The sequence below is a fragment of the Mixophyes fleayi genome, chromosome 5 (genome assembly GCF_038048845.1).
Source record: "Mixophyes fleayi isolate aMixFle1 chromosome 5, aMixFle1.hap1, whole genome shotgun sequence".
Classification (NCBI taxonomy): Eukaryota; Metazoa; Chordata; class Amphibia; order Anura; family Limnodynastidae; genus Mixophyes; species Mixophyes fleayi.
The window spans coordinates 8,683,300-8,697,473 of NC_134406.1; the positions used below are offsets into that span (position 1 = coordinate 8,683,300).

At 39.7% G+C, this 14,174-nt stretch overlaps 1 protein-coding gene across 3 annotated transcripts in view; it reads left to right on the forward strand.

Moving 5' to 3' along the window:
* TRAPPC9 (trafficking protein particle complex subunit 9) overlaps positions 1 to 14,174 on the forward strand; it is a 456,795-nt gene that overhangs the window by 245,196 nt on the left and 197,425 nt on the right. For 2 of the 3 annotated variants that reach the window (XM_075211674.1, XM_075211676.1), the window contains exon 21: positions 6,946 to 7,046. In XM_075211674.1, coding sequence (XP_075067775.1) covers positions 6,946 to 7,046 — 101 coding nt within the window. The remainder of the gene's footprint in view (positions 1 to 6,945; positions 7,047 to 14,174) is intronic. The other variant, XM_075211675.1, reaches the window with a different exon arrangement.

Sequence of the window (14,174 nt, forward strand, 5' to 3'; positions counted from 1 at the left end):
GGAAGATCCAGACGTGACACCACACATATTATCCCCGGGATTGCATGTTCCTAATTTAACTTCCTCAAGTTGCAATGACTGAAGTCCTCAGTATTCAGAGTATCACATTTTGGAAATTGTGGAACCCCCAAAAAAACATTCTATTGAGGGTTAAAGAGATCACAGTAATTGAGGTTTACCTTATTATTTGGCTCCTTCAGCCTGATACCCTCATGTAGCCGGACATAAGGCCGTGCCGTGCCTCTGTAATGTGTACACGGAGCTGTATTATTGTATTGTATGCTGGACAACTGGGTCTGATCACTTATCGTTATTTTGCACTGTCTGATATCCTTTCTCACCTTGCCACACAGAACCGCTTTTATACATCACTCCATCTTGGCAGATCTGGTTTCTTTCCCTCTCAGTGTCTCTCTTCCAATCATATTTATGTATCTGTTTGCCTTTAACTAAATCTTATTAAAACTGAGGCCACATGGTGTTTAATTTCAAAATTAAAACCAGGAAAGCATTGTGATACAGATTTGTAGATCTGCGCTGCTGTTCCTGTGCTGAAATCTGCCCAGGAGCGAAGAGAGTTTTTACAGCTTGATACAGTTGATAAATGTAACCATGGAGTAGACATTGGATTACATCTTGGACATCAGTGGAAGTGTAAGGGTTAAAGCTGCCGGCGTATCTAACCATAGTAACAGGGTCTAATGGATATATTTAGCAGCCTGCAGGAGGGCATCCAGCAGTACGGGCCTGGTAGCATGTTGCTATGGATACGCACTGCTGAGCGGTGGAGACCGAGGGGCGCACATTGAGATCAGCATCAGGGGATCGTCCGTGTTTTGCAGCCCTCGCTTTATGCTCAGTTTATGAACTGGAACTAAAAGCTCTCACCCCCCAGCAGATGCACCAGTGCTCATCCAGAAGAGGCAGCTGCTTGTACCAGTACTCCATGGGTGCTGCTGAAGCCAAGACTTAATGTTCCTTAGTGCAGCCAAAGTGACTTTAGTTGAGCTCATCTACAAATCAAGGCAATGAGGATCAGCTGAATAATATTTATTATATGGGGTTATACATGTCAGGCTGAGGTACGCAGCCGCCGGCTGGAGGGCCATGCTGGGACTTGCAATTCCTCAACCGTTGGCGAGCCACTGACGGTCTAGTTCAGATTATTTGATTTATGATACCTAGGTTCTGGTAAAGGTGAAAACCCACTAATTACTATCGGTGTATATCTGTCTTTCAATATGTACTAATCAGGCTATGCCCCGTACATGTTGTCGTTCATTGTAAATTATTAAGGTTAGTCACCAAAACGGTAAATGAAAACATAACCTACTAATAGTACCTTATATAATCTGAGTTGCTCCTGTCTTTTTGTACTTTATGTTTTGTGATGTATTTTTCACCCTGGAGGGAATAAGACGCAGGATCTTCTTTAAGATACATAATGTTTTGTACCAGTTTAACAATTGAATTCACACCCACTTGTCACACTAGCTAATTTCCCATTGACCTAATGTTCTAGGCTGCAATGATTATATACGCATTGTCTGCTTTCCTCTTCATCCTTCCTGTCCATAATTGTCTGATATCTTGGATTATATATTTGTTCTGCATGAATCCTCACTGTCTGTACTTAAACGCGTTACGCTACTTGCATCCTCCCAATAAGTACGCATCGTCAGATACCTTTATGAAAGTGTTCCTAAATGTAAACACAATAAATATTGTTTTTCATTGTCTGTTATTGACATAACATCTTAGGCCAGTCTTAAATCAGGTACCGGCACAGAAATGTTTGAATGGAATATGTCACAGATCGTTTGGTAAATATGGTGCAAAATAACAGAAAACCTAAATAGTTGCATGAAAATGTTCTGTCTGAATGGACCAGCACTGTTGGATAAAGCCTTATTTCTTCCCTCTGGACTCTTGTACTATATCCCATTATTTTGAGTAAGGATGAGCGGGCTCGGATTCCGCAAATCCGAGCCCACTCGAACAGTGCGGATCTGACGGGATCCGAGCACTTCGGGCGCCAAACGAAGCCAAACCGAGGCTATGACATCCAAGTCTCTCGTCAGATCTCGCGAGACTCGGATGTCATAAATACTCACCTTGCGGGCGCCATCTTCATTCTGGCTGTGATCACTCGTGAGGGAGATTGTAGTTAGGGAGCTCCTGGTCAGTTTAGTGGTTCTTTGTGCTTTGTCCAGTGCTCTGTCCTGCTGAGTCAAGTGGTGCTTTTGTCCTGTGCTCTGCCCTGCTGAATCCAGTGGTGCTGTGTCCTGTGCTCTGTCCTGCTGAGTCCAGTGGTGCTGCCTGTGTCCTGTGCTCTGTTCTGCTGAGTCCAGTGGTGCTGTGTCCTGTGCTCTGTCCTGCTAAGGGCATTGTTATTTCAAAATTATTCAAAAGTTATAAAAAACCTATACAAAAATAATTGAAAAAATATATAAAAGAATTATAAAAAAATTATACAAAAATAATTGAAAAAAATATAAAAAAATTAGTTAAAAAATACTAGCTTCTGATATTTCAAAGTCAAACTACGTTCTCTGTTGCTGCTGTACCCAAAAATAACTGCGGCCTTAACAGCTATGTTGGTGTTAGACGTGCATCCGGTGTCCGCCATCTGTGCAGTGGAATTCAGACCAGTTGGAGGAGGTATTGTGGCCCCGGTACCAAATTGGGTACCGGGGCCACTCCACTACGCAGTCCAGATAGATGCGTATCAGATATTAAAATACGTTTACTGTTGCTGCCAAATCAAAAATTAATGAAAATGACCTGTCATCGTCGAAAACAAGAGGTAGTGACGCGCTCGAACTACACCCTCTATATGCTGCAGAGGATGTAGGAGCAGCCATCTGTGCAGTGGAATTCAGACCAGTTGGAGGAGGTATTGTGGCCCCGGTACCAAATTGGGTACCAGGGCCACTCCACTACGCAGTCCAGATAGCTGTGAGGTGTTCAGAATAGACTGTAAATTAGTGGAAATGATTCTTATTGAATGTTATTGAGGTTAATAATAGCGTAGGAGTGAAAAAAAAAACCCAAAACCGGGATTTTAGCACTTTTTATGCTTTTTTAAAAATAAATCAGAACCCAACACCCTAAATCAGAACCAAAACCTTTCGTCGGGTGTTTTGGCAAAACAAATCAGAACCCAAAACCTCAAACTAATCAAAACCCAAAACAATAAAAGTGGCCGGTGCACACCCCTAATTTTGAGATGGGTGTCCTTCGATATCCTACCACTTTTATCTACACTCACGGCATGGTGAATGCATCTTGATCAGCTGTCAGCGTAAAGATCTTTAGTCTCTATGGTAAACGCTGTGTCAGTGTACATAATCCTTCTCAAATGCTAGAACCACTGCATATATACTGAGGCGTGCCATGTGAGGGTCTGCTAAGTGCTTTTGAAGCCCTGAACCCTACCCTAAAAACAAGCTTTCAATGCCACTTGCACCTCGGTTAAAATGTTTTCTTAATTGCAAATAAAAAACTATATCATTTGCTAATTGATGTTTTGACACCATGATGATGATGATCATCATCATCATTATCACCATTTATTTATAAAGCGCCACTAATTCCGCAGTGCTGTACAGAGAACTCACTCACATCAGTCCCTGCCCCATTGAAGCTTACAGTCTAAATTCCCTAACATACACACACAGACAGAGAGAGAGAGAGAGAGAGACTAATGACAATTTAATAGCAGCCAATTAACATACTGGTATGTTTTGGGGTTTTTTGAGTGTGGGAGGAAACCGGAGCACCCGGAGGAAACCCACGCAAAGGGAGAACATACAAACTCCACACAGAGAAGGCCATGGTCAGGAATTGAACTCATGAACCCAACGCTGTGAGGCAGAAGTGCTAACCACTGAGCCACCATGCTGCCCAAAAATGCAAAAAAACTAGGTATATATGTATGTATATTATAATGTATTTAAACTATTTATACATCAGAAACACTAAGGGGTCATTTATGACAGTGCAAATCTGCTGAATAAATGCACTTTTGCGATGTTGCATGGCTAATTTTGCATAATGTGGGCGGTTTAGTGCACATTGAGCTGCAGGCAATTATGCCATTTAGGAGGGGATTGGTGAATTAGTGTGTGCATTGTGCAGTGCAGATTAGGATCAAGATGGATCTAGTTTTGTACTGAAATGGAACAATTACATTTCAATTTAGGGATGAAGTTCTGATATATAACTAGTTTAAATAAGCTGGCAGGGGGTGGAGATGGGACGTCTAAGTTAGTGTTCCCCATTTTCAGCAAAAGGACTTAATTTCTCTGGGTGGTCAGAGATCCCGGAAACCAAACCTCATCCTATAAATTTATGGGGCGTAAATTGAAAAAGCGCATTTGTAAGCACAATTAGATCAATGTAATAAATTCATCCAAACCTGCAAAAGTGCCGTTCGTAATGAAGACCGTCCCGATATCCCCTCATTCTCATGATTAGTCTGAGGGCGAAAAGTGGCTTCATCGGGCAGTATTTTAGGAGTAAAACTGAAACGTTTAAGGGGTGGTCCTCAAGTTATTATATGTTGGACTTTATATGGTGACAATTACTTTCTTTCCACCATTGTACATTTTCATATATATATATCCACAAATTTGCAAATGTGGCTGCACCCACCGGGGTTTTTTTCCAAAGACCAAGAGGGAAGCTGTGCAGGCCTGAATTGTTTTTGTGAGTTCTACAAGACCCTTAACACAATTGTGAACTTTGGGGTCTTTTCCTATCACAAATCCAAATAAAGAATGTAAAAAAAAAAAGATGTATATTTACATAATTTTAAAAACGCAGCATTCTTAATTGTCGTATATTAAATACATAATGATATTCAAATACACTGAATACATTGTTTAGCAAGTTTTGGGATAAACAAAATACATTGATGACTACGGGGTTAATGTGTTTGTTTAGACAAATGTGTTACACACGTCTGTGTCATGTGATTCTCAGTAGATCGCTGCGTACACGCCATGAATGGATAAACTGCATCTTCAGGAATATTGGTTCAGCTGCAGCTTTAAAATTAAAATGATATTTTGCATTTCTGGGTCTTTTGACCAAAGAGATCCCGTTGAGATCCACATTTCTGTCCCGCTGTATCCTGGAATGGTGTTCCTTAATAAAGGCTTGCTGTTTGAGTGATGGAGAGGGAGAATAAATACTGTGTAGTCCTCAGTTATGAGTCGGTCGTGTCTCCGCTCCGCTACGTTTCTTCTCGGGCAGTCGTCTTAATGATGAGATTGTTTCATGATGTGTTTGTCAGCGACTGCGTGGATGGGAATGAGAAGAAACTGTCCAGCTCTGTACTAAAATAACCAAGCTGATAAATAAAACAAACTCTCCAAGGTAGAGTCTAGCAATCACCGTGGACCACAGCGGGGGCAGCCATATTGTGGGAGGGACCAGTATTTACTAGGAACTGGTGACATCACTAAGGGATATATCAACATGCAGCCCCGTGGGTCATGCCTCAGTGACGTCACTATTTCCTGGTGAATTGATAGGTTGAAAAAATACTCGGCCTATCAAAAATTTCTACCTCTACTTTGTGTAAGTGACACATACATTTAAACTCCATAGGGTAAATGTATCAAGCTGCAACCAATCAGAGTCTAGCTATCGTTTTTTTTTTAGTACATTCTTCAAAATGATAGCTTGAATCTGATTGGTTGCTATGGGAAACATCTACAGGAACTCGCAGTTTGATACACATAGCTTGAAAGTGTTACGCCATGTACAAACTGCTGTTATGAGAGTGTTGTTTAAACGCCTTTTACCGCATCTCATTCCTTATACAATGCACTCACACTCAGCTTAATGTTAGTTTTGAACTGCATTCAGATGCATTTGACACATTGAAAGGGAGCAACAAGTGTTCAAAAAAGTGCAAAAGTAGTTAAATGCTGTTAAAAAATGCAAATATCTGTGGTCTTATTTGATACAGTGATTTTTATTTTTACAGATATTTAGATGCACATAACTTGTGTTAGAAATGCACCTTACACGCAGAATTGTAGCACCAGTATGTGCGTAACCTCAGGTCCACCTAATTGATCAGCATGGTGTGAATAAATACACACACTGATGGAATGCAATCTACAAGTGAGAAACACATCATGGCCCCTGCTTAGCCGGTAAGTGCTACTGGCTGCATCTGGTCTGACTTTCTAGAAAAGCAGAAAAAGTTTTTAAAAACAGCTAAATACAATGTAACATTTCTCCAGTATTGTTTAATGTGGCGGCAGACAGCAAGAATAATCAGACAACTTTGTTTCATGTGCTTTGCTTCTTTTTTGCTATTTCTCTTCTTGAGTGTTGTCCATTTTATAAAGGAATAGACGTGTTGTAGGTATCTTTATATCTATATAGCCAGCCTTATACCACTGAAGAGTGATGTTTAAAGCGCACCCTCGGAACTCTGGGAAAATTACTCTTTGGTTCTGTAGGATAATGCTGATGTTATAAACTAGATATGGAATGTAAATACCTTCTGTTCTACGCTTTTACTGCTTCGCTTACAGTGGTTGCTTCTTATAACCACTTTATTATAATGGGTGCACTTTTTTAGTAACTCCATGCAAAATAGTTTTTTTTTATCAGTAAAACCATCTTTCACCCGAACCGGTGTAATCACAATTGTCTTAGTCCTCACAGGCATCGATAACAGCAGCAACAGAAAGCTACAAAGCCTATGGAGATCAGTAGCAGCCAGTTCTGTAAGTCACAACATCTGAGTTAAAATAAATATATTCTGCATCAAGCTGTTATATTTATTATTTTGTAATTATATGTAACAGAATACAGTAGTGCTTTAGGTATGTCTTGTATAAGTTTATATTGTTATGTTGTGTTGAACGATTGTTTTAAAAAAAAAAAAAGAAAAATTTATATGGATCATTTTCCCTTAACTTCTTATCACCCATCTTTGAAGCGTGAAGGGGAGGCGAGTGTGGAGGGGGTGTTAAATCAGCTCGTCCTAGAACACCTGCAGTTGGCGCCTCTTCAGTGGGGTGAGTGATGCCCTCATGGCAAAACTTGCTACCCATCATTACTTATCTTTTATTGTCCCACAACTCTGATTATGTTCACACCAGCAGTCTCTATGTCCCCTATTGGGTTATGTTGGGGGTGTAGTGTCCTATGTCTGTATAGTGTGTAATAGAATTGTATTATGATCATGCCCAGTGGTCAGGTCATGTTGGAGGTGTAGTGTCCTATGTCTGTATAGAGTATAATAGAATTGTATTATGATCATGCCCAGTGGTCAGGTCATGTTGGGGGTGTAGTGTCCTATGTCTGTATAGTGTGTAATAGAATTGTATTATGATCATGTCCAGTGGTCAGGTCATGTTGGGGTGTAGTGTCTTATGTCTGTATAGAGTGTAATAGAATTGTATTATGATCATGTCCAATGGTCAGGTCATGTTGGGGGTGTGTAATGTTCTACCTTCATACAAATTTATACAGTGTAAATGTTCAGTATAGTAAGTCCAAATGTTTATGGTAAATTGAAGTTGTCCATGTAAAATGAGCATTTTTTGTAAGTACAGGTATTTGCTTTAATAAATACACCCTCTTTTGCATAGCATGAGTCAGGTAGGTCCTGTGATGTTAATACTACAGTTATGTTTATATTGTTCTGTATTTTATATATTTGATACATGGATATTATGTAATACATCTGGGAAATTGGGTATATTCAAGGATCTAAATTACATCGACTTTAATGTTCACTATTTTATGTTTTCTTTCATTATGTAAGAAATAGTATTAGCTATTACCAGAGGATCACATGTTAGTACATATTACGGTATAACAACATTATGTAACAATGTTACGACAAATGATGTTAGAGATGTATAATGAATGTCACACTATTAGACCCTCCATGTTTTTGTGAATTTATAACTTTACATCCTACTAAACTTTCCGTCTCAATATTAGTTTTACTTTGTGGCTTAGTTATTAAACAGTATAAGCTATTGTTATTACTGAAAGATTGCCCTGTGTATGAATCTGCAATTTGTACAGAACATTTCTTGTAGAAGAAGACTGCAAGCCAATCATAGTAGTTGTGGCTTCAAAGTGATGCAAGGTAGAGAAGCACCACCCTCCATAGGAATGTTTGGTTTCTTAATTACAGCTGGATGGAGAATTGGAATATACGTTATTTCAGGCATGTATTATTAAGCTTGATAATACACAGACTTTGTAAGAACTCCTGTAAAGTGACTTTATTTGCTCTTTCCAAGGAACTTTCTGCCATAAAATATTTCTACACCCATTGATTGAGCTTTATGTAATTTATTGGCCTAAGTTTGCTGTGCTCTCAGTCAGTTCTCCTCTGTTTCAATGCACTAAGGGCTAGATTTACTAAGCTGCGGGTTTGAAAAAGTGGGGATGTTGCCTATAGCAACCAATCAGATTCTAGCTTTCATTTATTTAGTGCTTTCTACAAAATGACAGCTAGAATCTGATTGGTTGCTATAGGCAACATCCCCACTTGTTCAAACCCACAGCTTAGTAAATCTAGCCCTAAGTGTTAGATTATATTTTAGTTCTAGACAAAAGCCAAAGATTTTGTCTTTTCTTAATTTCACTGAAGGTGTAATGAGATGTGTATTGTATTATAGTGATACTGAATAAGAAGGACAGGATGTCTAATCTCTCATTTCAGACATGACACAGCAATCCTTTAACATTCTGCTCACAACCATAGCACAGCTTCCTGCCCCTTCCAGTTTAAAGCGCCACAGTCCTTCATAACTCAAAAATAATTGAAGAATCCGCTGTGATCTCTCTACGAAGTTCAAGCCTATCCAAAATTTATGGTGTCTTACTACTTGGCCTGACTTTGGAATAAGATTTGGAAGAAAGCTTGTGTTTCTCAGTGTCTCTTGTAGTTTTTTTTTGTGGATAATAGATAAACGTCTACACTTGCCGTAATGTGTGCTCTAGGCTCGTGATGAACTGTCTCTCACCAGCTTTTGAGGAACTTCAGGACCCTACAATGTACTGTGCTCAGAGACTGTGTGTGTGAAGCCTCTTAATGTTTGTTGGGGATGGGGTAAGGGGGGACCAGAATAGACCTTATGATTCTTTGTAGGTTGGTGGCCAAAAGACCATTCTCAGACATTGGGGTTGGTAAGTTAGACCAGTAGAGAGTTTCCTCGATCTTCTGCTCTGGTCTCCATCGCTCTGACGGATGTTTGTAGCCTGAACCAGTATAGATATGGTCCTTCTGTAAGAAAAGCTTTTCATTATTTTCAGGATCACCATTCCAGAACCCGGGTTGGGCTTCCAAACAGCAATCAGTAATTGGAATTATTTTAGGAGATAATAAGGAGAAGCAGTTTGCCTACAAACCTGGTGACTATTTTCTCATTAAGTGAAAAGTCCAAACTGCTGGTGTCCACTTTTAAGTTATTGGACCACATTCAACATTAATAACCACTTACCTAAAGCCTGGTTCATTCAATATGATAATGCATTTAGAAAAATAAAGCATTATGACGACGATAATGATGATAACTCCACTTCCAATACCTTGATAGAGGTTAATATGTTCAGTCTTGTAGCTTTGTTTCCTGTCTGCAGTTTGAATAGTTTCATACTATAGAAAGTAGCAACAGCGCAAAATAAACGCCTCTTATAACTCCCTGCTTGAACCCATCAATCTTCTAACCGTCCTGAGTGTTTAATATGTGTACACAGAGAGCAACCGATTACAGATCCAGCAGATACACGAGGTCTCTCAAGCTTGTACAATTAATCACACTGAATATTTGTAATGTGACTTATTCACTTATTATTTTACAATAGCTCATGAGTATTTATGGATAACTGTACTTGATTACAGACAGTGTAAAGCTGGATACGCACCTGTGCAATTATGGAGCAAATCTCACGATTGACAAATGTTTGGTCAGATATTGCAAGAGTGTGTACACTCCCATGATCATGTTTCATTCTACCACAGCACATCATATCTGTTGCTTTGGTTTTCTAAACTTCCAAGAAAACACGAGAAACGATGGAACAATGTCGGACAAATATGGCAGTGTGTACGCACTCACCACCAGCAGTGTAGACAGATATCTGTACAGTGTACAGAGTCACAGTCTTTTCAGCAGATGGTTATGAGATGAAGATCAGAGATTTGAAGGTAAATTGTGTAGGTGTGTTCACATAATCAGTATGATAATGGGATGCAGCCATTGTTAAAATAGTTACAGAAATTGCATCTGAAGTAAGATTGCATTAGTGTATCCTATCCTATTAGTGCATCCTATCTGTGCAGATATGCAACTCCGGCACTGTGAGATAACTAGTGCACTTGCAGATATTTTAGGGAATGTTTGTTTTTTAATTCCTGACAGGAGTGAATGGGTTAAGTTGAGTAATTGTATCACTGGCATCTTTTGGCTGCATACATAAATATACAACGCAGCATATGTTGGTAATATTCACACGCTGTACTTGCAAATAGCTGAACTAGGTAATTAGATGCCGACACGGCAGCTTGGAGCAAATTGTATGCAGAGCGGAGGAAGCCGGTCCGGGTACAGGTCCTGAGTTAACCCCTACTATTTGTGTGACCTTCCCATGTGTTATTGTGTGTGTAGATGTGTCTAATTAGAAGGTGTGATATTGTACGTTACTGGTATAGTGTCGGTGATGGGTTATGTCACCATGTGACTGAGCATAAAAGTGATATTGAGGAGGAAAGTTGGATGATGCCCTAAGATTATTGCATTGGATATTGGAATTAGTTTGAGAGCCAACACACCAGGAATCTATCCTTGAATTAGTTCTCACAGATGTAGACGTAGTATGACAATGTGTCTGCAGGAGAGGACTTGTGGTCCTGTGACCCTCTGTCCGTGTGGCTTACTGTACAGGCTGCAGTGAAGCAGAACAGCACCAACAAGCTGATTGTAGTCTAATCACAAATAACTTAAGTGACTCTCTGACATGGTGAGGATTGATAGCTGGAAATTAGGAGCAGTGTATTAAAGTAAAACATGCATTATTAGATGCATCAGAACTTTGTGCCATAAAATGAGCAGAAAGTCAATATGGGTCTCCAAGGCTGGGAACGTTTTTTAGGTGGTAAGAAAACTGCATATAAGAAATATAGTCATTGGAGGAAAGCAAGCATGTTATACTAGTCTAAATACACAATAAAACTTACTAAAGTGCTAACAGAAGGAGAGAGGCCACAGTCACTAAACAAAGGGCAATAAATGTTATTTAGATTCTTTAGTAAAATAAAAACCACAAAGTGAGGAATAGTAATGCTGTAAGCTGAAGGGATGGATATGTTGATGGAGAGAGGGGCATTACAGGCTGCCTAAATATTTGCTTTTGAAAGGCTACAGAGGTGCCTGATTAAAATACCGTGGATTGGAAGGAGATTTATTTTGATTTCTGTATTGACTGTATGTGAAACTCAAAACACAGCATTGGTCCTCAGTCAGGGTCCCAGGATCTTCTTATTGTGACAAATGCAGTACATTTTATTGGGAAGTGCTTCTTTAGGAGTCTTGGAAAGATGCTATTTCGGAAACTTGGTTTCCCAGGTTGTGACTTAGTTGATGTCTGCCCATCATGTACTATAGAAATGCAGTTACATTTTACATACTTCTTTTAAATAGTCCCATTTAAAGTTCTTTGACTGAGGTTGCTTTGAGCATAGTGCAGATAATGGGAGAACTGCCCTATTTTTCCAAACTTCCCCGCGTCCTAGAATCCTCTGCTAATGACATCCTAATTGTTGTCTCTACGATTATATTCTTACAAAGCATTAGCAGCGGTTTGTAATCCTGAGCTCCATTATGAAGCTATTATGAATAATTAAGAATACTGTGAATAAATGCTCTTTTGCTGAAAGGAACAAGTCTGTTTTTACAGTGGCAAGAAATGAAAGGTTAGATGAGAGGGTTATCCGGGTCTGCGACCAGTCGCTTTGAGACAAAACATCTCAGGACGGCGTCAGTGGCAGTCGGCTAGAAGAAGCGTCAACCAACAGAGCGTAGACAAGAGATTATTAACTACAGTGAATTAATTATGTTTAGTTAAGATATTATTTATCTAGACCCATGTGTATTGTAATGAGTCACTTCTGTAATTGCCTTTTCATTCCGTGGCCCTACACGACAGCTACACAGGCTGTTCTTTGTATCCCTTAAGAATGCCTGCTCCTCTCCACCCCCGTGTGTGCAGGATGCCCCTGGGATGGGTATGAGCTACGATAATTCATGTTCTGGGTCTATTTAAAATTGCCATTGTTGCTGATAGCAAAAAGGGGATATTTTTTAGGCCACGCCTTCTGTAGCACTTTACCAGTAGATATCAGTGATGCCACTGGTTCCTAGTGGATTCATAGGCTGTCTAGAGGCTTGTAACATAATGCTCAGAAGAAGAAAAATCCTGGCGTTAATTTACTGAAACTGCTAAAGAGGTGTTGCCCATAGCAATAAATCAGGTGTTAGATACTTATTAGCACATTCTAAGAAATGATGTATAGAATGGTTGTTATGGGCAACACTTTTGGTTTTCATTTTTAGAATGTTTGATAAACCAGCCCTGATGTATTAGTAATTACTGTAAAATATTTTCTGTAAAGGACATAGTAAGAGAGGTGTGTGCGTTAGTGCTGATCTCTCCCCCTGGGAAATATTACTTCTTTCCCCCAGAATAGGTGAGATTGTGATGAATAACAGTCTACATAAATTCCAACACTTAAAAATGTACCTCTATACCATATACCCAGAGGGCTGCCTAGCACTAGAAAGCACTAAGCTCCCCAATACATACCCCCCATTCCCTCAACATTCCCACCTGTGGGACAGATATGTCCCCGGGCAGGACAGAGCCGTAAAATCGGGACTGTCCTGCTGAAATTGGGACATTTGGGAGCTATGCATATACACTATGGACAAAGGTATTCGAACGCTTGACCATTACACCAACAGGGACTGTAATGACCTTGTATTCAAATACAAATACTTTAATTTTTGGTCCCACTTTTGCAGCGATAACAGCTTCCTCTCTTCTTGGAAGTAATAAGGTTGAAATAACTGAATGTCCAGAAAAGAAGTCTGAAGTCGTGAAGGTTTAATTCAAAATAAAAGATAAATAATAACAGCAAGTAAAACAAGCAAGTGATACGGCTATAAAAACACGTAGCTAAGAGATGCGCAGATGCCCAGAGCTTGAATCGGCTGCATGTTCCTGCGCTCTGCCGTCCTCGCGGCCTTACTGTACATCACCTGCGCTATTCCGCCACTTCTCCCCCTCGTTCCGCCCTTCAAATCGTTGGCCGTCAGTAGTGTCATTTGCTTGCGACTATGAATTGCATACAGGTGCGTTCACTGATGTAAGTCCCGTTCTAGCACATGGGCAGAGCAATTTTACCCAAGATACGGCACATAAATGGACTTGCGTTCGAAGATGAAGCAGGCCCCCAACGCTGGACACTGTAGGTGAGCCTTTTAGCACCTATAATGGCTAAAGACAGAAAACAATGAATTTTACCTGATTGTGTAGCAAATATAAATACAGTGTTCAGCGTCTCAAATTTTGTCAAGGGGTGAGATGATTTTGTTAGTTTTATGTTTATAGTTTATGTATATATTAAACACATAACATGTATGTGATCCACAGCCACTGTTATAATTCTGTTTGGATTGTTTTAGCATAATGTCACCATAAGTACTGCACATTATTCAGTTACTGTATGGGTCTGTCAGCTTTGTTCAAACACGATTGAAATAATGAAATAATTAACCACATATAACAGAAACTACTGCAATTACCTGGCCAACAATCAAAAATGTTTCAACTCAAAAGTATTTTGTGGGAGAGCAGTTAAGGTGAGTGCCCTACTCATCGGATGGGGGGCACCTGCCACTGTTTAGCGTGGCAATACTTAATCAGTAGTTTTCACTGTTATATTTATTATCTATTTATAAAGCCCCAGCGTATTATGCAGCGCTGTACATTGAAGGAGTCATGATACAAATAAATTACGTAGAGTGCCATGAAAAGGGCGGCAAGGTTGTTCCTGCCCAGTTAAACTCACAATCCATAAGAAATGTGGGAAACAATTGATAAGTTAAGCAGGGGAATCACAA